Source organism: Oryzias melastigma, linkage group LG14 (assembly GCF_002922805.2).
Source record: "Oryzias melastigma strain HK-1 linkage group LG14, ASM292280v2, whole genome shotgun sequence".
Taxonomy (NCBI): domain Eukaryota; kingdom Metazoa; phylum Chordata; class Actinopteri; order Beloniformes; family Adrianichthyidae; genus Oryzias; species Oryzias melastigma.
Genome location: NC_050525.1, coordinates 25,093,770 through 25,119,376, shown reverse-complemented (window position 1 = coordinate 25,119,376; position 25,607 = coordinate 25,093,770). Strand labels below are relative to the sequence as shown.

The 25,607-nt window shown below is 36.5% G+C and overlaps 1 protein-coding gene across 12 annotated transcripts in view; it reads left to right on the top strand.

The window, feature by feature from the left end:
- Window positions 1–25,607, top strand: part of ncam1a (neural cell adhesion molecule 1a) — a 368,133-nt gene that overhangs the window by 273,080 nt on the left and 69,446 nt on the right. For 8 of the 12 annotated variants that reach the window (XM_036215208.1, XM_036215209.1, XM_024263349.2 and 5 more), the window contains exons 6-9: window positions 1,078–1,195; window positions 7,387–7,547; window positions 10,420–10,562; window positions 18,157–18,186. In XM_036215208.1, the coding sequence (XP_036071101.1) occupies window positions 1,078–1,195; window positions 7,387–7,547; window positions 10,420–10,562; window positions 18,157–18,186 (452 nt within the window). The remainder of the gene's footprint in view (window positions 1–1,077; window positions 1,196–7,386; window positions 7,548–10,419; window positions 10,563–18,156; window positions 18,187–25,607) is intronic. The other 4 variants (XM_024263356.2, XM_024263378.2, XM_024263392.2 and 1 more) reach the window with 1 other exon arrangement.

Genomic DNA, 25,607 nt, shown 5'->3' with positions numbered 1-25,607 from the left:
AGCAAACTCCACTGTAGCGGGCTAACGAGCTCCGCTGTAGCAAGCTAGCAAGCTCTGCTGTAGCAAGCTATGCTGTAGCAAGTTCCACTGTATCAAGCTAGCAAGCTTTGCTGTAGCAAGCAAGCGAGCTCTGCTGTAGCAAACTTTGTTGTAGTGAACTAGCTATTACCGCTGTATCAAGGTAGCGAGCTCCGCTGTAGCAAGCTAGCAAGCTCTGCTGTATCAAGCTCTGCTGTAGAAAGCTAGCAAGTTCCGCTGTATGGAGCTAGTTAGCTCTTTTGTAGCGAACTCCATTGTATCAATCTAGCGAGCTCCATTGTCCACCGGGCGTCTGTCTAGCGTAGCAAGCCAACCCACCAAGTGCTCACTTATATCAATGTGAGCAAACACAGGTGGGGCCACCATGGAAACGCATACGGGGCCCACTTTTTCTGCCCACTTTTAAACCATATGGGGTCCGCCTGGTCTTGTGGTTGGATAGTTGTTAAGAAAGTAGCATTAAACAAAACAAAACAAAACGCTTTTCTTCTTCAGAATCTGCTTATCAAAGAACATAAACACTGGAGCTTCTGTGTTACAGCTGGTGGCATGTTTGTGAAATTTTGTGAAGATTCTTTGATTGAAAGTTTTCTTTTCCCATGTTGTATAATTATGTGAAAATGACTAAATTTGGCATTATAGCCCCAAAAATGGCTGTGAAGCCATAGGTCTTTTGGCCATCCCATAATAATTTCAAAACTTTCCCTGGATATCCACAACATGTGTATTTTGGTTTTGATACTGGATTTTGACTGTTTTTTTTTTTGTTTGCATGTTTCATTTTTTGATGAGTCATTCGTCAACAATTCGTTTTGTCCGAGTAATCGGTGCTAGCAAATTTTGGCAAGTTTTTAGGCATGTGGCAAAGGTGAAATTCTGAAAACAATTTGGTCCCTGACATGAAAACACCCATTTCACCTAGAACAACTTTAGATGTGTGAGAACTCGTGAGCATCTCTGCAAAACCTTTTCATAACAACACAACAATAAAGCTGAGGTTAAATAAAGTGTTTATGCTCTTTTTTCTCCCTGTTTCAGTGCTTCCCACCATCCGTGCCAGGCAGTTTGAGGTCAATGCCACAGCTGACATCGGCAGCTCTGCTTTGCTGGCCTGCGATGCAGATGGATTTCCTGACCCCGTGGTTACCTGGACACAGTACGTCGTTTGCCTGTTTTGATTAGATAATAGGATGCAGGCGGGGATCAGATTTACCTGGGATCAGGTCAGGCCTGGAGCCAGCTGCCACAAAAATTGAACACTTAGTTTTTTATTCCACATCTCCTGTGATAAACAATACGTGATGATGCTAGTGGATGCTCTGGGGACGATGCAGCATTTCTAAAAAGACTAACACAAATATCACCAAACCTACTATTTCCTTATTGGGTAAAGTGTTAAAAATGTTAATATATGATAAAATCAGATGGTAAATTGGAGCTTTGGTTGGTGATTCTTATTTATTCAGGTTGATTCAGTCAACTGGACATGGTTTATTATTGAAAATGTTTCATCTTCTCCAAAAGGCTTGTCCTAAACGTCCTCCTAGGAGCGTAGAAACCAGCTCTCCAACTGCTGTATTTCAAAATAGAGAAGGCCTCTTGGAGGAGAGGAAAATGTCTTCAGTAATAAAAGATAAACCAAGTCCAGACTGCTTTTTTACCTTCTACTTAGCCATGAATTGTAAGTATTCAGTGAAAACCAAGAGTTTTTTAGTCTTCAACATCTTGTTTTGATTCTTTTTAGGCTACATATCAGATCATGCAGGTAAAATGTTGCAGGATCCAGTCATTCTCACACAGAAATGATCTACGAAGCTTCTTTTGTGCATTGGTTGGTGCAATAAAAACATCAATTTACTCATTAGGAACTCTTTACATGTCAGGATTTAAATCCTTAAAACCAAAATTAGGTATGTTTTAGATTATTTCTTAAACAATTCAAGTTTACCACTAACTCCACCATCCCACGCATTAAATTGCCCTTTTGTCATTAGTTTGGACTCTGAAGCCAACATTTCAAATGCGGCGTACATTGTTATTTACCATATTTTCCGCACTATAGTCCTGCACTATATAGGATGCCCCAGATTATAAATCGCACCATCAAAAAAAATGTCCATATTCAAAGTTTTACCATGAAAACGTAGCTATAAGGTGCATTAAATGTGACAAAAGAGTCAGAGATAAGTCCTTCCGTCAATCCGTTAGAGTTTATTATCTGAGTTTACAGTAGTTTTAGAACTTGACTGTGATACGCTACATGTTAGTCTTATTAGTGAATCACAATAGTTTTAAGTCCTAATCTTATTTGCCAAAACGTAAAAAAGAAACAGACTGATAGGCTACCACTAACACAAAACGCTAATTGGATTGTGCTAACTATCAACCTTAATAATAACATGAGATAATAAAAAACATGTTACTGAAGCAAAACCTTATTATGAATATACTAACTCCCAACATCATTAGCTAACACAGGAAAAAAAAGAGTGATACCACAAAAATAAAACGTTAATATGACTATGCTAATTCCCACGCTTGTTAGCAGCATGTAAAAAAGCAGACTGATACGGCTAACACGAAACGTTACTTTAAATATGCTAACTACTATCCTTGTTAGAAAAAAAAAACGACGAATACACTAAAACATATTGTTATTGTGAATATATTAACTCCAAACCCTGTTAGTTTCACACAAAAAAAACAGATTAACACGGTAGCGTTACCGTAACTATGGTAATTCACACCCTTGTTTGTAACATTAAAAAATACAGACTGATACTGCTCATAAAAGAAGTTGCTGCAACTATGTTAACTACTAATCTAGTAGTATTTAAAAAAAAAAAAAAAAAGCAGACTAATACAGCTTACACAAGTTGTTGCTGTGACTTTGCTAATTCCCAACCTTGTTAGTAGAATGTAAAAAAAAAAAAATGTTTTAAAAAAAAATTTGTTTTCATTAAGAAATAAAAAAGAAAGGCGAACAACTGAAGAAATACTGCAGGATCTAGTTTACGAACCAGGACAGCTATATAAGCACTTTTATTGTAACATTTCAGATCAAAGTATTGTTAAAATGTTTTATGTTAATCATCAAATCCATAAAGTCATCAATTTACTGTTTTTACCTACATTTAAAAGTGACATTTTCTACGACTACGGGTCCCGCATTGTTGTCAGAAAAATCTTCAGGGTCAACTGCAATGCATCTTGGGATATGGGCAGCACAGAAGGATGCACCAGAACAATCCTTGAAATAGGGGAAAAGAAGGCCGCGTTCATTGGCCGCATTTAAAGCAGTCATTATATTTGGACAGCACTTGTCGCAATCGGTGACATCACGCTTGCCTTTTTAAAAAAAAAAATTCACATAAACACCAAACTAAACATTTTGACTTAGCACGGTGTATGCCTCAAAATCTTTTTGACATCATGATGCACAACCAGAATTAATCCAGATATGAAGTGCTCCAGATTTTAAGATGAACTGGCAAATTTGTGAATAAAAAAAAATAAAAAATAGGGATTGTGGCTTACAGTGTAAAAAAACAGTAGTTGATTGAAATCTCTTTATTTACTAATTGTGTTTTGGTTTAAATTAGTAAGGGAAGATAAAAGAGAATAAAAAGAACGTTTTCTCTCAGGCTGGTTTTCTCCAAGGTCCATGCAGGAGCACAGATTAACCAGATAAGTTTCAAAGCAGAAACATTATTGTTTTTTATTATGATTTAATTATTGAAATCATAATTAAAGTCTAAACAGTGATTTTTTTTTATATTTTTTTTATTTTTTGATAGTTTGATAACAAAATAGTCTTTCTTTCTGTTCAATGTTCTTGTTAATATTAGCTACGTGCCAGGGGGACAGACGTATGCTAATATACTCTAACATTTGTCCATAAAATGCTTTTTTTTAAAAAGCTTCAGCTGTAAGTTTATGTGTGGGAGAAAAGCTGCCAACTTGTTCCAAGAAAGTTTGAGGTTTGACATATCATAAATTCTCTGTGTGCATTTTTAAATTCATATTTTATAAAGGTCTTTATGTGAAGCTCTGTATGCAGACAGAGTCTGCCCCTGGTTGCATCAGCTGCTTATAAACTGAGGCTAAAAAGGGGGAATTACAGCTTCCATTGTTGCATTCGGGCTCCTGTGGAGAATTCCAGGATTGTTAAACATTTCTGTGAAACAATATTCAAATAATCCTAACTAGAAAAGTTGCATTACCTGCGGTAATGCTAGTGTGAATGCTTTTTGTTAAATATCCAAAAGCTTTTTGCTGTAGATGCTGAAGAAATTTGCTGAAAATGCTAAAGCTATTTGCATTCTGCTAAAATTGCTAAAGGACTTAAAGTTGCAGAAATTGCATAAAGTGCACAAAAAACTTAAGGAATTTATTGAAAAATTGAAAAATATCTGTAAGATTTAAAAATGCATAAAGGTATGAAGGTGACTATTTTGCTGAAATGGTCATATAACTCCTACAAAGCCCCAAATTCCTTGCCAAATTAGCCAGAAAAGCTAGCATGTAGCAAAAATATTAGGTTAGCTTAAAATTAGCCCAAAAATCCCCAGCAGATGTTAAAATAGCAAAAAAAGCTAGCATGTAGCAATAATATTAGCTTAGCTCAAAATTACCCCAAAAATTGTTAGTAGATGTCAAATTAGCCAAAAAAGCTAACATGTTACTAAAATACTAGCTTAACTTAGAATTAATCAAAAAGTCTTTAGTTGATGTCAAATTAGCCTGAAAACGTAGCACGTTGCTAAGATACTACCCTAACTCATAATTAACCTTAAAAACCTCAGTATATGCAGAAATCGTTTAAAAAAAAATAAAATAAAATACTATCTTAACCCAAAAATTCTCAGTAGATTTAAATTAACCAAAAAGACTAGCACGTTGCTAAATATTAGTTTAAATCAGAACTACCCCAAAAATCCTCAGTAGCATTGATGTCCTTAACATGCTAAATGTTTTTATACGATTATGTTATAGTTTTCAAAGTGCGCAAAGAATTTGAGGAATTACATGAAAATAAAAAATGCGAAAATTGCTTAAAATCATTAAAAAAATGTTTTTTAAGATATGTTTTAAAGTTTCCATGAAATTTAACAATACCAAAAGTACAAGTATTAATTTCCTGAACATGCTGAATGTTTGTATTTGCATAAATTGCAAAAACTTAAAAATTAACATTTATTTCAATGAGACTAAAAAAAAAGCACAAATTGTGTAAAATCGTAAAAACCACAAAGTTTACAAAATGAGTTGAATGTTTTGAAGATTGCAGAAATTTCTCAAAGTCTGATTGAGTTTTTATGAATCAAAAAACGTATTAAATGAATTATAAGAAAGAGAAACAGAACCTGTGTGAATGCTAACACAGCATTCACACAATAACCCAATTAATCAACTCCCTTTAAGTAAATCAGCTTTTTCACATTTTTTGTGTCTTAAATAATGAAATTAAAGCTCATTTTTACCAACTAACCACAAGGCCAGGGGGGTGCAGTCAGTCAGTAACTTCATACCGTTTAAAGAAGATTCACATTTAAAAAAGAGAAATTAAAGATTCTTTTAAAGTGGGTGAGAATGTGAACAAATACCCCAAAACAAATCTCCCATCAGTACGTATCTCTTCTATAAAGGTGTTTTCTAAGGCGCAGCACAATGGCATCTCAAAGAAGAACCTTTTCAAATGCAGCGTTTCTGAAGAACCACTATAAAGAACATCTCTGAACTCGGCTCACAGCCGCCTTCAGAGCAGCGCCGCTTGTGTGGGATGTTTATATTGCCACAGAGGAATATGTCAGAAGAGGTTTAGGAGCGAGGCTGAGGCCGTGAGAAAACACAGGCAAAGCTCTTTTTCTTCTGGTTTATAAGTGCTGTTAATATGTCCCTCATTCTCCGTCTATAAATGTTTAATGAACAATGCCACTCTGCCCCACTTTGGTGAAGGTCTGTTTTCTCAGAGTTCTGTTTATTCACAACCAGGAAAAGAGAAGACGATATAAATGCTGAATGACCTTAAAAAGCCACGAAAGTAAGAAATAAACAAAACTTCTGCAGCATACATTTGTTTCCATTGACTGCATGAGAACTAGAATGGTTAATTTATTTATTTTGATTCTAAATCCAACCTTCAGCCCTTTAACAGTGATTTAACCCTGTAAACCTACGTTCACACTGGGCTTGTGTTTAGCACATTCTTAAACATGTGTAGCACAGACTACCGGTACCCGATACTAACTAGTACCTATAGGTGGAAGAGGTTTGGGGCAAATCTCAAAAATCTTCCTCCATGATCAATTTACAAACGGTTGATACTTCAATGAATTGAAAGAGACGCCATCCATATCATTGGTCATATCTCAACTGGTTTAACTTTAAAGTGCCTTCAATGGCTGCATGTATGTAGAGCCTGAAAAACTTGAGTATCGACGCATGAATGTGAGTTATGAACACTGAAGCCTGAAATGTGCATATATGTGCGTTTAGATACACTTTTCATGGGAAGTGGTCGCTTGAACAAACTGTGCGGAGGGCGATGTAAACGTAGCTTGATATTGTTCTGTCATTTCATGGTTAAAAGTAGAGTATCGGATACTCGCGATCTCCTCCCGAAAATTCAACTAAGAATATTTGCGACGCCCAAAATCGCTGATTCACGATTGTTATGAAAGTAGTATGGTGTAGTAAAATATTATCTGGGGACGATGTATTATTGTTATTAAATGCAGAATAATGATAGATTTAAAGGTTACAAACTTAAACAAAGCCTAAAGCATAAAAATGTTTTTTTATACTGGCTCTTAACAAATATGTAATGCTTAGAACGTAAAATGAGGATGAAAAAACTGTGGAGAACATTTTCAGGTTTTATTGTTAAATGATCTAAACGTGATTTTTATGTTTTTATGATGTTTACATTACTGCTGAACTCACCCAGCAAAAATGTTCATTGAAGCGTCTGATTGGCCAGCTCATAACTTGAATAACTTACACTGCAGAAAAAATATAAACCCAAAAAAATTATAATAATAAGATTATAAAGATCATGTTGAAAAAAGTAGTTGAGTAAGAAGGGTTATTCTGACAAACAGAATGACTGAGTAATATTTGCTTCTTTCTCAATAGAAGTCTTTGGGATTTGGGGTTCTTGGAACCAGCAGGCACTTCCTGTTTGGAACTCCAGCGGGGAGGGGTCAAGTTCTCGTATACAGTCAATGTTTTCCTCGCATTTATTGTTGTTCACTGATAGAAAACCGGCTGTAAAGAATCTATTGGTATGCCGTGGATGTTGTTTGGATGGCGTGAACCCTCGTCTTTTTTCCCTCCCTCCTACAGTAACGGCGCTGCCCTTGAAGAGGGCGATAAGTACAGCCTGAACGAGGATGGCTCTGAATTGATTATAAAGGATGTCAAGAAGGTGGATGAAGGCGACTACACCTGCACCGCCACGAACAAGGCCGGAGAGAAATCTCAAGAAGTCGGCCTGAACGTGTTTGGTGAGAAAATGTCTCCATCCCCTTGCTGTGCATGTGTACTTTAATAAGAGTTTTTCTGTCTCTGCAGTCGTCTGCAGCGGGGGTGACATTTGCTTTCCACTTTTCGTTTGCAGTTTTCTACTTTTTTAGGAGAAGCCAATTGATCAGGAACACTGTGTGTTCAGTCTGTTTTTATCACAGCTATTAAAACTGACTCATGTCAGTCCAGGTTTAGTTTGTAAAGAGCGTTTTAAAGATCTGTACTAAAACTTGTTAATCCGTACATGTATCTACTTTACTTTAACCTTTTAACTACCCGACCAGTACAAAATCTGATAAAATTAGTTTTTTCTGATGCTTATTAACTTGGGAGAGTAATACACACAATCAATGTTTTTCTTACTATGTTTTCCAAATGTGTTCTACGATTCGGTTGAGTAGACATTTGGACCTTTTACATTCTTTATTGGCATTTCAAAGGCCTATATCATGTAAAAACACATTTTTTTAAGCTTTTAAGTGTGTTATACTGTCCATTCCTCACTAAAAACAACCCCAAACCACCGCTCTTAACAGCAGCCCCTCCCATACGGTCACGCCCCCTAGGGGTAGACCTGGTTCGGGTGGGTTGGGGGGGGGGGTATAATTGGGGACAATAATGAAAACTGGGCACCAATAAAAAAAAAAGGAACACAGTTTATTAAATAAAGTAAATCCTGTGTCGTGAAATGAAAGAACAAATCTAAATAGTTACTGTGTTGGTTAAAACAAAAAGACAAACCAAAAGGGAATTGGAATGGTGGCCAAACTTAAAATAAGTCATGGAGAATGCTGACCCACCCATGTCGACCGTCAGAGTCAGCAGCTCCATGCTAACGGCTGCCTAACCAAAACTATCTAAGGTAAACAAATAAACAAAACCAGCGAACTAAGACTACCAAAACTAAAATAACAAAACCCAGCAGTCTAAGACTGCTGAGGACAAAGAGGGTAAAAGAGACCAAAACAAACCAGTACCACACCAACTAAAACCCAGCCAGCTCCTCAGCCTGCTGCTCTGCTTACCAGGAAAAGTCTGCACTGTCAGCCCCGCCCCTAGGCGAACACAAACACGCAGATCAAGCTTGCAGTGATGAGCTAGCTTCACAAATCAAGAAATGCTCATTCGGTTTAGCGTTTAAACTTCATGCGGTGGCAAATGACAAAGAACAGTCTGGTGAGGAATCTGAACGACATTTAAGGTGGATCGGATCCTAAACGTATCCCAGAATGGCGTGGGCCAGGGGTGTCAAAGTCATTCGCACAGGGGGCCAAAACTCAAAATACACCTTAGGTGACGGACCACACAGGATAAACACTTACTGAACACTAAAACTACATTTTAAACTTTAGAAACATAACTTTTTAACATTACTATGAATAAAAACAGGCAGGAATATTATTTCAGAAAAAAATCAACTTAAACCTTAAATAACTTTCAATATTTTACTCTCTGTAAAAGTATGTTTTTTTTTAATTATGCAAGTTAGAAATAAGACAGACTGTAGACAGTATGCAGACTGTATTTATCATGTGATGTGACTGAACATATTTTACGACAAATTCATGCAGAAAGCCAAGTAATCCCAAAGAATTCACTTACTTTTTCTTGCAACTGTAGCTACCATTTGGTTGAGCAGACAGTTAAAGGTACATTCTTCGTTTAAATAATTTACTATGTTGACAGTCGAGATGATTTCTGGTTAGTTTTCTGATGGATTTTCTTGATAGTAGATTCCCCCTAAACCACAAGTGTCCAAATCCAGGCCTCGAGGGCCAGTGCCCTACAAATTTTTTAACTAACCTAACCAAACATACCTGATCCAGGTAATCGGGTGCAAATATTGCAGGATTTAATAAAAAATAGTCTGGAGTCTGAGACCTCTAAACAAACCAGTGTCTAAAGCTAGCTAACTCAGATGTTTCACTTTACTGTCACTTTTGGGATATTTTCAAAAATGGAAACCAATAAGTGTTTGAATCTGCTCTCCCCGATCAGTTGCTTTAGAAATAATTTATGCTGCACAGGAACTAAATGTTCAGAAAGTAAAGTTTCTTCAGGAAGAGAGTTATGATGGTGGAACAGGTCTCCTGCTCTTTGTTAATCACTTTAATTTGACTCCAGATTGGTCTCCTTTTAACTTAATCACATCTTTGCAGATGAAGCAACAATTCTTTTTGAGCTTAGAGGTCTTAGATATGTTCACGCTGACCTCCTGTTTTCCTGCCATTTACCCCTAACTGCTGCATGAAACCTGCAGCTGACCACCAATCAACCTCCATTGTTATTAAGATTTGTCAGGCTGTGGAGGAAAAAAAAAACTGCAAGAAGCTGTGGCAGGACAAAGAGACGGTGCTGCAGAGACAGGAAAAAAACACCATAACGACAGCAGACTGCTGCTGGAGAAGAAGCAACATTTAGCATCACACGTCGGTCATGATGCTCACGAGTCGATAAAAGGCAAACAAAAGCAGATTTTTCTATGGATCGAGGGGAAACTGGACTCCCACGTGAGCGCTTCCTGCATCTGCAGTTTCAGTGGAAACAAAAAAGATGTTGCAGTGTTTGAATGGGACCCCAGAGGGAGTTATTAGTATCTATACTATAAGGTGACCATTGTAGCAGAGAAGGAGGGAATGACTTGTGTTGGTATGAAGAGTTTTTGCTAGTTTTGTATCTTTTCCTGAGCAGATTCTGAATTTGGGAATGTGGGTCTAACATAAACATACATAGATTAAGAAAACAGGTTTATTGTAATGTTGATGTGTACATTAATCTTCCTCAGAACACATAGATATAATTGAAGACAAAACAGTACCATTTCAGATATGAACTACTCTGTTTTCCCCCTAGTGCAACCAAAGATCACCTACCTGAATAATAAAACTGCCTCCGAGTTTGATGAAGAAGTCATCCTGACCTGTGAGGCTTCGGGGGATCCCACACCAACTATCTCCTGGAGTTCTGAGAGCACAATCTTCACTGAAGGAGAGCAGGTAAGACTTCTTTAGAAATTATGCATTGAACCAAATACTGGTTAGTAGTTAGCAGCTGCTGTTTTCCTTGGAATGCAGCAGTGGAACCAGGCTGAACGACTGGTTTATTGGTGTTCTCTGTGGGGTTTCCTCTAGTTCCTTAGGAGCCCTGACCTTAAGGGGCATAAAAGTAATTAAAACAAATATTAATGGTTTGTCATGTGCACTGGAAAGAAACTGCGCAGCAAAAACAAACCACAATTTTAGAACTCACTTTAGGCCACGATCAGAAATAACGTAAGAGTGACGTCTAGGAAGCAAAGCCGCAATGTCTTTGTGGGCAAGTCTGGAGGTAAAATAGGGCTGAATAGTCACACGTGATGTCATTTTCAGGTAACTGACGATGAAAATGTTTGCACACCAGATACGTTCTTTTGCACACCAGTTAGTTTCCCATGCACACCACATACTTTCTTGTGCACACCAGTTAGTTTCTCATGCACACCAGATAAGTTCTTTTGCACACCAATTAGTTTTTCACACCCAACAATTAGCTTCTTATGCACACCAGATACTTTCTTGTGCTCACAAGTTAGTTTCTTGTGTGCATCAGTTCATTTTTTATGCACACCACATACTTTCTTGTGCACACCAGTTAGTTCCTCATGCACACCAGATACGTTCTTTTGCACACCAGTTAGTTTCTCGTGCACACCACATACTTTCTTGTGCACACCAGTTAGTTTCTCGTGCACACCACATACTTTCTTGTGCACACCAGTTAGTTTCCCAGGCACACCACGTACTTTCTTGTGCACACCAGTTAGTTTCCCATGCACACCACATACTTTCTTGTGCACACCAGTTAGTTTCTCGTGCACACCACATACTTTCTTGTGCACACCAGTTAGTTTCCCATGCACACCACATACTTTCTTGTGCACACCAGTTAGTTTCCCATGCACACCACATACTTTCTTGTGCACACCAGTTAGTTTCTCATGCACACCAGATACGTTCTTTTGCACACCAGTTAGTTTCTCGTGCACACCACATACTTTCTTGTGCACACCAGTTAGTTTCCCACGCACACCACATACTTTCTTGTGCACACCAGTTAGTTTCTCACGCACAACAATTAGCTTCTTATGCACACCAGATACTTTCTTGTGCTCACAAGTTAGTTTCTTGTGCACACCAGTTAGTTTTTTGTGTGCATCAGTTCATTTCTCATGCACACCAGCAAGTTTCCGATGCACACCACATACTTTCTTGTGCACACCAGTTAGTTTCTATGTGCACCAGTTTGTTCCTCGTGCACACCAGTTTGTTTATTGCGTGTACCTGTTAGTTTCTCATGCTCAATACTTTTTGTGTGCACTGGTTAGGTTCTCGTGTGTACAAGAAACCAATGCTATTTCTTTTTCACTTACATGTTCCTTTAGGGGTTCCTCTGAGTTCATTTAATGGTCAAAATAATCTTCCTTCCCCTAATTATTACATGTGTTATTTTAGTCTGTTTATTTGTAGCTACAGAAAGCGATGTGAGCTCTTTGTGAGCTTTGTTTTGTAATTTTATTGACAATTTCCAAATGTTTTGCATTGAATTTTTACATTTTATGTTTGTGTTCATTTAAAAGGAGACACGTACTTGTGAAAGCACACCCATCCACTAACTTTCAGGTCTTATTCAGTCTCTAAATTGCTTCATTTCACTCACATCTCACATTGTGAGTACCAAGTCAGCTGGACATTCAGAGCAAATTTCTGCCAATTTTCATTAAACTAAGACTCCCCATCAGATTCTTTCATCTCCAGACTTTCACCAGCCTGGAAAATATTCATGTCTAACCTTTTTCCATGTTTGAATATTTATTAAGTTTGTTGAAAAGGAGAGAGAAACGATGGCATTTGCCAGCTCTGCAGCCAATTTCAAGGCACTTCCATCCTATGATGGTTTGCTGTAGTGTTCATAGAAGATCTTCATTTAATAATAATAATCATTAGCTCCTGGAGAGGGCCTTTTGGGTGAAATTGCAGTGAAAAGTGGAATTTCGCAGAAAAAGTTTACTTACTTCAGTGTTATTACCCTAATTGCTGATTCGAATCAAAGCGTTTGAGCTCACTTATGTGTCTTTGCCTGAGAGGTGTAATAGCCCACTTTAAAAAACAAGAGGGTATGTTTTTTTTTTTTTTTTTTTTTAAGAATAGCACAATAAGAATAAAGGAAGTATGAGGTTATGTATATCTGTTTAGATAAGTGGTTTTTATCTGCTCTGAAAATAGTGCTCAAAAGGATCATTGGTTTAAGATCCTATTGGTGATCTATTCTAGTCCTACTAACGTTGTCAACACATTCTTATTCCCAAATCGTCACATATTGACGTTTTGGTTAAGGACCCTCTGCCTCGAAAATTTACTGTTTGGGCCTCCCCAACTTGGTGTTTTTCAATGTGCTGGCTGTTCGTAAAATCAAGGATCCACAACCCTCGGGACACGGCACCGCACATGGACTGGTCTGATTGGTTTGTGTCGGCCATAATCTTCATTCCTATGTTAACTGTTCTCTCCAATCAGGAGTGAGCTTGTTAGAAGGCCACACCCCTTTCACTGAAAGCGAGCTCGGGAGAACCTGTCAATCAGTGCAAAGCCACCTACTGTTATTGATGCTTCTGATTGGTCAGTTTATACCTTGAAGAAATCCTCAGGACGCGGCCGATACTAGGACCCTAACACAGTACTGGTACTCTAACACTAACCTGGCACCAGATGCAATACCGCACACAGTACCAGATGTGGTATCAGATGTGGCCGATACCAGAACCCTAACAGAGTACTGGTACTCTAACCCTTATCTGGCACTGCGGGCGCAATACCAGACGTGGTACGAAATTGTGGTACAGGACACAATCCAGTACTAGACCTGGTACCAGGCGCAAACCAGAACCAGATGTGGTACCGGATGCGGCTACCAGGCGAACTCATTGTTTTTTGAACTGCTGGCTGTTCCCATTAAATCACAGGTCCCAAACTCCGGGACGCGGAGTGCACTGGCACCCTAACCCCAACCTGGTACCGGTTCACATCCAGTACCACATCTGGTACTGCGTCTGGTATCGCATCCAGTGCCGGGTTAGGTTTAGAGTACCCTAACCTAGTGCCCCTACTCTAACCCTAACTTAGTAGCGGGTCTCGTCCAGTATCACCTTTGGTACATGGTTAGGTCCTGTACCACATCTGGTACTGCGTCCAGTGCTGGGTTAGGTATAGATTCCCCTTACCCAGTACCGGTACCCTAACCTTCACCGGGAACTGGTTTGCGTCCGGTACCACATCTGGAACCATTTTGGGTCCTGTACCACATCTGGTACTGTGTCCGGTATTGTATTTTATGCCAAGTTAGGGTTAGAGTACCCAAACCCAGTACAGATGCCCTAACCCTAACCTGGTACCGGTTCACGTCCGACCCTTGATTTTACGAACAGACAGCATGTCGAAAAACAGCGAGTTGGAGACACCCAAAACGTGAAAAAGTGATGCTTAGGGTCCTTAACCAAATGTCCATATGTGACGAGTTGGGAATGAGAATTTACGCTCTGACCAACACACAAGTCGCTGATCCAGCAGACAAGAAAAACCCATCCCAAACGTGTTGCTATGTTTTCATCAGGTCATTAAAGCTGCATAATTTTCCAAACAACATGTTTATAGTCTCCCTGATAGAATGCATCATGTGAGCAGCAGCCAGATTAGTCACTTCACAGAGGTAATTTTCTGCCGTGATTGCTGCAAACACTGTTAAGATAATTACATTGCTGCCTCTGGTAGGTTTGTGGATCTGGGAGCGACATCAGTCTCCTCTTCACATTATATACTCTGGAATTAAATTCCATTCATTATTATTATTATTATTATTACTATTTCTGCTGGCTAATAATGTTAAATACAGTGGAATGTGCAACATCAAAGGTTTCAAATTGCTTTTTGGTGGTATTAGAGCTTGACAGTTTGATAACAGACGAGGAAAAAAAACAAAATGATTTGGTGTGAAAATGCTATTTTAATGTGGGCTTCCTGCTCCTTGGGGGGCAGTTACTTCAGGGTCTTTAAAAAGTCTTTAATGTAATTTACTTAAAATAAAGCCTTAAAAGGCATCAAATTGTACTCATTTCTGAGCAAACATGCAAAATAAGCCTTTAAAGTGACAACAAAGAAAATAGTCATTAAAAAAATGGAGTAAATATGGAGATTTTAGAAAAACGCCACAGAAATAAATATTTTTTAAAATAATGATTAATTGCATAATTTTCTGTGGTTTAATTGTGACTTATCGCAATACTGACTGCCAGATTTAATCATGAATTCAAAAATGTTTTGGTCGCAAATTTTTTATTTTAAAAGCAGTTTGCTTAGAAAAAATGGATGAATGGCATTTATTATTATTATTTTATTTTGAACACTATTCATTTTTTATTTAAATGTATTCAAACCCAACCTGATGTGATGTGAATATCACTAATATTATAAATCTGTATGAAAACTGTCATAAATTTAGCTTTGGTAAGTCTGTAGGCACCTCGGTCTTGTGCTTGGTCATTATTTTACAACAGTTTCACAATTTTACGAACAGTGGCGGACTTAGCAGTTTGGGGGCCCCAGGCGAGCAATAACATGGAGCCCTCTACTCTGGTTGAATTTTGTCAGGTTTTACTTAGGAAAGCAAAAGTACTTAAAAAGATGGAAGAAGAAAAAATGACTTAATTAAAAAAGAAAAATTCTCAAAATGAACGTTTCTGCCCCCCTTATGCCTTTTCTGTCCCTTTTCTTACAATGGAGTATTAGGGACACCATGAAAGAAAAATAAATATAGAAGAATAACATTTTGATAAAAGAAGTCAGCATTTCACATGTAAAAATCATACATTTATGACTTAAAAAGTTATCCTTTTACACAAAAATATTTCAAAATGAGTTGTAATTTTTTGAAAATAAATGTCCACATTTACAAAAGATTCTCGAGCAGTATGATGTCCATCCTAGTTCTCTGAAGTGCCTGCAACATAAGTTAAACAGGTAATGATTATTTTAAAAACTAAATGGAAACAGTTAAAAATAAAAATAAAAATTCTTAAAAATGTAAAACTTCTCATCATTTTACAACATTATTCTTGTAAAATTTTGACTTTTATCCTCACAGTTTTGAAACTGTATTCTTTTATCATTTTGACCTCTTCTGTTTAATATTACGACTTTATTCTTGTACGATTTTGATTTTCCTTTCTCATAATTTTACATCATCCTTGTAACATTTTGACTGTTTTCTCATAATTCTGTTAAGTATTAAGTGTTCAGCTTGGTACCCCCAAGGTGTTGGAGGGGCCCGACAGTAAACAGCAGCCATATAATCAGTCAGGACATGCATACTAAATATTTTCTTAAAGTTTAACTCTCAATAGAGTTAATCAAATTAAGGTGGAAAAAAAGTATTTTGAACCAATCGGTATCACATTAAGTGGTGACTTCATAAACTCATCTGACTCCAGGTATTTCCTTTTTTAAAATGCTTCAATCTGGAAGTCGTAGGAAACAGCAGATAAAAAAGCAGATCCATGATATTCCATAGAAATGGTCCAACACTTTGAGACTCTCGGCTGTTATTAGACTATCAAATCCACTTATTGGGTTGAGGCTTCAGATGGCAGAACCACTTGAGAGTAAGTCAGCTATTTCTGATGTAGCACAGTGCAGATTCTCTGAAAGCACCTGTTCTATGAAGTCCCCGAGGACACGATGGGCCGAGATATACGAGATATTCAGGTCAGACTGGCCTACTTTACCTCCTGTGCCCTGTCAGCTAGAGCAGTATGATAGATTATAGAAAACTGAGCCCCACTGGACGAACTTAACCAAACGACCCAAGAGTCAATGATTCTTTGGTTAGGCAGTTTTCTGCTGTTGTTTATTTAAATTTTATTTTTCTATTAACTAAAGGTTTAATACTGGAGTAGACAATGTTAAAAACACTCGACTACGTTGGAATGAATGTTCAAATGGTCATGTTGGTATTGGAATCTCTCTGATTTAGCTAAAACGTTTGTTATTTTCCCTCAATGACAGTTTAATTAGTGCCAATCAGAGGAGGAATCGTATCAGCCTCCAGCCCAGCAGAGCCTTCCAGCGCTTATCTCTCTTTAAAGTTGCTTTCATTCAGAGCTGCTCACCACGCCTCTCTATCTGATATGTTTGCATTCAACCATCGACTCTATATGAGAACTGGAGCAGGCGGGTGTGACGTCACCCAGTTCCAACCACTGACATATATAGAGGTGGACAAAGCAAGGCTGTGATGTCACTAATGGAATAACTCCAGTTTTCAACTAAATAAGTCAATTCAGGTCAGCAGGCCTCTTTGTGAGGCATCTGATTGGTCAGTTTATAACTGGAATAACTTGCAATACAGAAAATATGTCAGTTTTAGCAAGAACATATTAAAAAGAGACACCAGAGCAAGATTGTTTTTTTTTTTTAATTAGATTAGAATTAGAAGATTAGAAATGTTCTTTGTGTTTTCTGCTGCTCTCTTTTCTATTGTTGCTGTATCATTATTTCAAACCGACTGCAGATTTTAAACATTTAAAAAGAAAAACTACCGTAGAGTGCAGAGATATATAAGGATTTATCTGTGTTTTACTTTAAATGAAGGATGAGTGTTTGAAATTGGAGGAAGAGAAAACAATGAATATATTTAGAGGAGGTGTTAATTAGTAATAAAGCGACTCGATGCCGGCAGCGGCTCACCTAGCATTTGTTTCTGCGAATTGCTTTTGTGCTCTCACAAAAAGACTTTATTTATAACCAGCTGAGAAAACTCGATACTCTTCCTGGAAAATCAGCTTCAGTTTGGCATCTCCACTCTTCTTTTTTTTTTTTTCTTGCAGTCCAACTGTTAATAAAAATATATTTATAAATCCAGATTTGGACTGAACATTCGTTCATGTTGTTACTGATCTTTGTTTTAACTTCATGTTCATCAGTCCTGATAAAAATGATCAGATCTTACAAATTCAACAGGAAAACAAGTCAGACTCGTCCCATGTAAAATATTTCTATGATTTTTATATATTTTTTTTTTTTACGGAAAATTGCAATATTTTTGTTTTTTTCAACCAAATAATTATTGCAAACTATTAAAATAGTATTACTTTTGTTTGCTTAAGTTTGGATGTTTAATTACAAATAATAAAAGCACATTAACTCCATGTTAGTTTAATGAACATGAATATTATGATGATTTTTTTATTTTTAGATATAAAAAAGTGTGATATTTAAACAAGCATCAACAACATCTTTTTTATGCTTATAAAGCAAATTAATTGTCTCAGTTTGTGATTAAACCTGAACTCTTATTGTATTTTCATTGTTTGCAGTGGTTCATAATGACATTTTTTTCACATTTGAATACTTACAGAAATTGTCGGCACTAAGATTTAAATTCTAAGTGATAACATGTATTTTTCCTAACTCACATCTCTTGCAGGTAAGCCACAAATGCAACTTTTATGAGGAAGTGGGTTTGCTCTCCCGTATCCATGTTTGTGTTTTTATCTGTTCTTAGGCTTCTTGGACGCGACCAGACAAATATGAGGTATGGCTACTAATTACTGTAGCCTTACCCTAGTTATAACAGACCCACGTTAACACCGTTTGCTTCCCCTTTCACCCATTTTTACTTTAGATGCACTGCAGAAGTTTTTCTTTTTTGTTTTGTTACTTTAACCCAATTTTAAGATGATTTTAGTTGTACGGTTAATGTGTAGTTCGTGCACTTTATTCATTTCAACTAGATCACATTTAGATTAGTCCTTTTTTTATTTGCATCTAGAGTTTTTCATCCCATAAACAAACTTCTCATCAGGAAAAACGCTGCATTTTATGTAGTTTCCACTCCGAATAAATGTGCAACTTGCAGAAAAACAAACACAGCAACTCAAATTCTGATAATATTTCACTAAAGAATACAGTTAACTTTTTTAACACACATTCAGAATTTTTAATTAGTATAAAGAATCTGTGATGTGCTGAAAATATGCAAAGCAGTTGACATCCAGTTCCAGTTGTAAAATGTGTGAAAATAAGGGGCGGAGCTACAGTGGAACAAGAGGGGGGGCAACTACCCCCCCTACAAAAAGCTTTGCCCCCTACCTATCCCCCAATTTATTTGTCAATTTTAGTATAATTATTGACAAAGACTAAGAAATCATCAATACAGGTGTTTTTAAATACTTTATAAATAACAAAAACAATAATCAAATAATAATAAAAATAAAAATAAATGCATTTCTGATCACTTCATTTGAAATGACCTTCCACTCTGCTGTTCTCATTTACCACCCATTACAAATCTTCTGCCCCCTCATGCCTCACATATACAATTCTCTAGTTCTGCCACTGATATAAAGTAATATGAAATCCAAATACAACATATTTACTGTAGTATTTAAAGAAAAAAAGCATAATCTGGTTATTGCAAAGTATTTTTTTTTTCACTTAATGTGCTTACCTCATTTTCGGAAGGGAGGGAAACCACATGAAATATGAAATAAACTGGAAAAACAAAATGTTGTAGACTTGTTTTGTAAAAATAAGAAGTTGCTATAAACGACAAACTAATTCTAAATTATTCAAAATGTTGAAACTATTGCAGCATCCTATTCATTTTATATTAAATTAGATTTAAACGTCATGTTGTGTCACATTATTGTTGGTAACTTCAGTCAAAAAAGTTTGTGAATTCAGAAAAAATAGCATTATTTAAATTAAAACATTGAATGTCTGTATCAGGGGGTCAAACTCAATCGCACAGGGGGCCACAATCCAAAACACACCTTAGGTCGCGGGTCGAACAGGATAAACATTCATTAAACGCACTAAAACTACATATTTAAAACTGAAAAATGTAACTTTAACATTACCATGAATAAAAACAATAAATAAATAAACTTAAAAGTTAAAGAACTTTAAATATTTCACTCTCCATAGAAATATATATTGTCAAAATTATACAAGTTAGAAATAAGCGCAAGATAACATCGGAGCATTGGTAATAATAAAATAAAATGATCTGGAGGGCCGGATCCGGCCCCCGGGCCTTGACTTTGACACATGTGATCTATAACAGCTTCCTAGTTTCCTGTTTCAAAATAAAACTATATATTTTCTTGCATATCTTATGACTTAATGCGTTTTTAAAGCAACATTCATGTTTTTTATCTGTAAATGTGGAATTTCTGTTTAGAAAAAAATACACTCACGAGTGGCTGGGATAGGCTCCAGCACCCCGTGACCCCCAAAATTACTTAGAAATGATTAAGAATCCATTAGAGATACATGTATGTTTAAAAAAAATCAACTTGCAAGTTGCACTTCGCAAAGATTCAGAGAATAAAACCAATTTTAGCTCTGTGTTACTAGTTCACACCCCAAACTCAGTCATGGTTCCCACACAGGAGAGGTTTTAAATGCTGCATGCCCGCGCCATGGGCCAGGAACCTGCACGTTTGTGCTCCAACCACACTCCAGGAGTTATTCAGACACTTGTGGCCTCGTTTGTGCCGCCGCCTCACCGCTCCAGTTCACTCAGATGACAGCACTGACTTTTTTTTTCTCCCCCCACTGGTTTACAGATAGATTTGGTTTTGCTTATCCAGATTTTAAGAGAAAGAAAAGATACCACCTCATGAAATTCAGTCCAGCCCCTTTATGTTTTATTCCTGATGCATTGCTGGGAGCCGCTCAAACTTTGTTAGTGACACTTTCTCAGAGGAACCGAAAACAATGAATGCACTGAGGAATGAAGGAGTGTGGATTTTATTCCAACGATTGAGGTCAGGAACCCACATGCGGTCTTTTGGCCCTCCGTGGGACATTAACCAGCACCTTAAGCAACTCTAACAAGCTAACTCCACTGAATACATAACAGCAAACCCAACTAATGACCTGCTTCTTTTCTTATATAATATTACAAAATCTAACAAAACTTTTTCTCCCAAAAACTTCTGTAACAGCATGTGTTCTTTTACGTTTTTTCATTTGAAAAGTCTTAATGTTTGATGACTGTTTTTATGTGAAGAACTGTACTTATGTCCAGATTTATAGGTACAACTTTTTTGCCTCATTAGTCTAAAAAGTGGCATTTTTTTAGAGTAAAATCTCTTAGTAATGATGTATATTAAAATACAGGTCATGAAAATGATGCATAAATTCAAGTTTTTGTGTTTTCCCCTATAAATCTTGTAGTTAATAGTTCATTTAGTCATTTATAAATAAGCCAATTTATCCTATTTTTATATTTAAATCCCTTTTCTTTGTCTTTTTTTAACAGATTGTTTGTACAAAATGAAAAGAAGAGCAATAAATCCAGAAACTATAAAAATATGATGCAAAATATATCAGAAATTGTAAGATTAATCCTTAAATAACTATATTTTTCTATGTTTAACTAATGAATGCAGCTGAAAATAAAAAGCCGTCTGACATTTAAACAGGGTTTGATCATAAACGTCTTCATGCTAAATGACATGAAGCCTTGAACAGATCAAAAAAACCTTAAATAACTTTGCTATATCTGACATTTTTGTTCATTTATCAACTATTTTTAGCTATCAAAGCTTCCAACATGCTGCTTCTTAATATATGTAAGAAGACTGTATTTTAATAAGATATATAACTAAAAAGTGTAAAAAAAAAAATAAGATTATATTACCGGTAGTTTGTTTTTTTAAATTTCCTATTATATTAGGGTTTGTTGTTTAAACTGTTTTTTATTTAAACGTATTCTATCAAAATTCAGCTGAAGTTTCAAGAAAATTAAAATAGGGAGGATTTTGACTTGGTATATTAGGAATAAAGAGCTGAGAGATAAGAAGAATGAGGAGAAAAGATGGACTGGGGATGGTGAGCCTGACGCAGCCCAATTAGGATTCAAATTGAGGACATTGCTTTATTTATTCCTCCTCTGTGCATCAGGCCCCTGGATCATCAGGGTGAACTGAAAAACAATATTTATGGGTAAATCATCATTAGAGTGTGTTTTCTTTAGCCATAGACTGTTACGTTAAATGTTTTTAATGCACAGAACTGTGAGTAGGAGTGCTTAGGAATCGATAAATACAGCTGTTGGAGTGATGCTAATGCAGCACTGACATATATTTGCATTCATTTGTATATATAAGATTATAAATTGGAAAATTCTGAAACGGTATTTTTTTAAATGGTGTGAGCCCCTCCCACCTGGGAGGCATACATGAACAATTCAAGTTATGTCTTTAATGAATGTAAAGGTGTTGTTACAGTGAAGGGCAGTTATGTTTTTCATTTTGGAGCTCATTAAAAAAAAAAAAGACTATCTTAAAGAAAAAAGGGCCTGAAGCCAGAGATAGATGAAGTTTTAGACCTTCTACCTGCAGCAGCAGAGACCTTCAAGTATTTAAACCACGCAAGAAAAAGACAAAAGACTCCAACAAAGTGTTTCTGAAACTCTTTTTTTCTTTTGGATGAAAGTTTTTAAGATTAAAATCAAGCAGTTTAAAAGGTAAAACATTTTTTTAAAAGGAAATTGTGTTCCTTTAGTTAACCCCTTTAACCCTTGAGGCGTCTCCGGTGACGCTCACGCTAGGTTCACACTGGACGCGGAAGTGTAGCGCGCGAGAAATCCGCTCTCTCCTGCAGTTCACACCAAGGCTCGAGCCGTGCAGCAGATGGTTTCAGCGTCTGGTCTCTTTTGAGGGAGCGATCTGCGGCAGGAAGTAACATCAAGACACATGAAAAAAATCCAGTTAATTTTCAAAATATAACAATTTTTTCACAATAAAACAGCAATCGACAAATGAGATCATATTTTTGTTTCTAAACAGACTGTATAGATGAAAATAAACATGCAATCACAACACACACGTCTCTGTGTGTCTAAATAACAGAGAAATGAAAGAAGTTTAAGCCTACTTGCTTCTTCTTAGCAGAAACAGGAAGTGATATTTTTAAGATATTAACTCACCGTATTTCTCGGAGTATAAGTCGCAAGAGCAAAAAAAAAGGTAAATTAAGAAGAAGAAAACCATACATACTGATTTAATTATTTTGTTATCAGACAAGTAAAGTAAAGTTGTCTGATAACAAAATAATTAAATCAGTTAATAATAATACAGACACTATGAATTTTATCGCATTAAAAAACATATATAAGTCGCTCTGGAGTATAAGTTGCACTTTTTGGAGAAAAGTTTGACGTTTCAGAACAAATCTGCCAAGCCCATCTTTTGATCTGTATAAGAAAAATATCAAACTTTAGGAGGAAAACAATCAGATTCTCTTCCATGTTTGTTTTGGACGGCACTTCTTCTTCTGCTACTGTAAGTAGCAAATACTTATACTCAGATACAGCGGCATCTAGTGGTTTTTTAGAAGAAACAACCGCTAAGGGACAACAGATGTTTACTGGGAAAACAACAAATATACAAGCCTATGTATGTATTAAAAATAAATAACATGAATAAGTTTCTCCTGAGTATAAGTCACAGCCCTGGATAAACTATGAAAAAAACGGTGACTTGTACTCCAGAAAAATACGGTACATGTGAAGACAAAACAAAAAAAAGCTCTGTCAACCGTTGCGCGTCTGGTGTGAATTACAGGAGACAGTGGATGCCGCGTCAATCGTGGTGCTTTATTTTGAAAAATTGGTTATATTTTGAAAATAAAGTGGATTTTCTCATGTATCGTGATGTAACTTCCTCTCAGAATTAATGCAAATCATTCGCGGCTCGAGCACAAAATAGACCATATGCCAAAACGATCCGCTGCACGCCGCTAGCCTTCCACAGTGGACCACGGCGCTCCGCGCCTGGTATGAACCACACCATAGGTTAACAATGGCGCCGAATGGAACCGGCCTCCGGTTTGCGTCCTGAGTGAACCAGGCATTAAACACAAAATTTCAAAAAAATGTTAACAAAATATTACAGTAAATCAAAGAACATAAACATTAGAGCTCCAGTGTTAAAGGGTTAAAATTGTAAAAAAACAAAACAATAAATAAATAACACTTGCAGCTCGGTTTCCTTATGAAAATCCCTCCGATTTAACCAAACTGCAGATATATTGTCGCCACAGAAGCCTGATCTCTAAAAAAATAATAAAACAAAGTAAAACTAATATAACAAACTTCATTCTATTATTTATAAAGCATAAATACTGAAGCACAGAAAAGGTCTGAATTATTAAACGAGATCATGGCAGCTCCAAGGAAGATGCTCGTCCCCTGTTGGTAAACCGTTGGTGCCCAGAGGAAAGTATCCCTGTTCCTGCAGTTATAATAGCTGAGTTTGTATGCAGCCCTCTATCTACTATAGTATTTATCTAGGAACCTTTTTAATGCGCCTCTGTTTGCCACAGGCCTTAACAACTGCAGAAGGTGTAATATCTAACATTTTGAATCCACTGGATGATGCATTTAAAAATGTTTAAATACAAGTGGTATTTTTTTATAAAAATTAGCAGAACGCTTATTCTAAGCTCAAAAACTGAATGTCATGGCTTCTCGTCTATGCTTAAAATGTAACCCCTTCGTGCCTGAATTTAAATTCATTTCCCTTATTTTCTATAGTACAAGTTGTACCAGAGTATAAATAAAACCAAAGTATAAGTCGCACTAGAGTAAAAGTCTTACCAGAGTATGAGTTTTACTGTACTATGAGTTGTACCAGAGTAGACATCACACAGAAGTATAAGTCATGCCCAGATTTTTATGTTTCACTGGAGTACAAGTCTTCCTAGAGTACTTGACTAGAGGAAAAGTCAAACCAGGGTAGAAGTTGTACCAAAGTACAAGTCATTACCAGAGTAAAAGTCTCACTGGAGTATAAATCATACTAGTGTGAAAGTTGCTCGAAAGTATGAGTCATACTAGAGTAAAAGTCACACCAGAGTATATATTGTACCAGAGTAAAAGTCACACTGGAGTATTAGCCATACTACTGTAAAAGTTGCATGAGATTATAAGTCATACCAGTGAATAATTCACACTGAAGTATACGTGTACAGTTTAAGTCACAGGAGCCAAAACATTGATATTAAAGAGGCAAAAACTACATACAAGTCGCCCCAGAGTTTAAGTAGCACTTTTGGCAGAAAAGTACAATTCTTCTGAGTGAATCTGCCACCTCCAGCGTAATGCTGCATTCACATGAACGTGATTCATGTGTCCAATTTGCCTGTTTTTTGAGGTGCATCAAATTTGCCTCAAGCACTTCTTTTTTGACGCACGTCGAAGTCGATGCCCTTAGTTTTTAATGCCCTTAATTCGATGCCTGTCCCACATTAGTTCAAGGAAGGAAAGGATACAAACAAGAATCATAAGGTCTCAATGTAAATAAATTAAAAAAAAAATTAGGAGAACGGACTCTTCTCCATGTTAAGTTTGGATGCTGTTTCTTCTTCAATGCTGTCAGTAGCAAATACTGCTAGAAACACCTACAGTGCCCTCTAGTGGTCGTTAGTGGGAAAACTACTAAAGGGCAACAGGTTGAAAGTAACAAATATGAGTTTATTTATGTTTAAAAAAATAATACAAAAGTCAAAACTGAATATAAGTCGTAATCCTGGCCAAACTATGCAAATAAACAGCAACTTATACTAAGAAAAATATAATATTTATGTATGAAAATGTATATTTTTTAATGTTTTTGCCATTCAAGGTGATGCTAATTTAAGTGGACTCCTGGATTATATGGAAGGTTGCAAATTAAAGAGATACAGTATGAGATGTTAAAGGACAAAAAAAGATAAGATTTGACTTGATTTCCTTGTATGTTCTAGCACAAAATAGAACAGTTAAATATTAGGATAAACCAAAACTGATAAAAAGCTTGAAAAAAAAAGAACAGATAGAAGAAAAATATTAGTAATTCCCTCCCCAATCTAATGATATTTTTAAACAAATCTGTACAATTTAGTTTTAAACTTTTTTTCTCTAGATAGGTTGTTTTTTGTAGTGTCCCAGTTTTTTTTTCA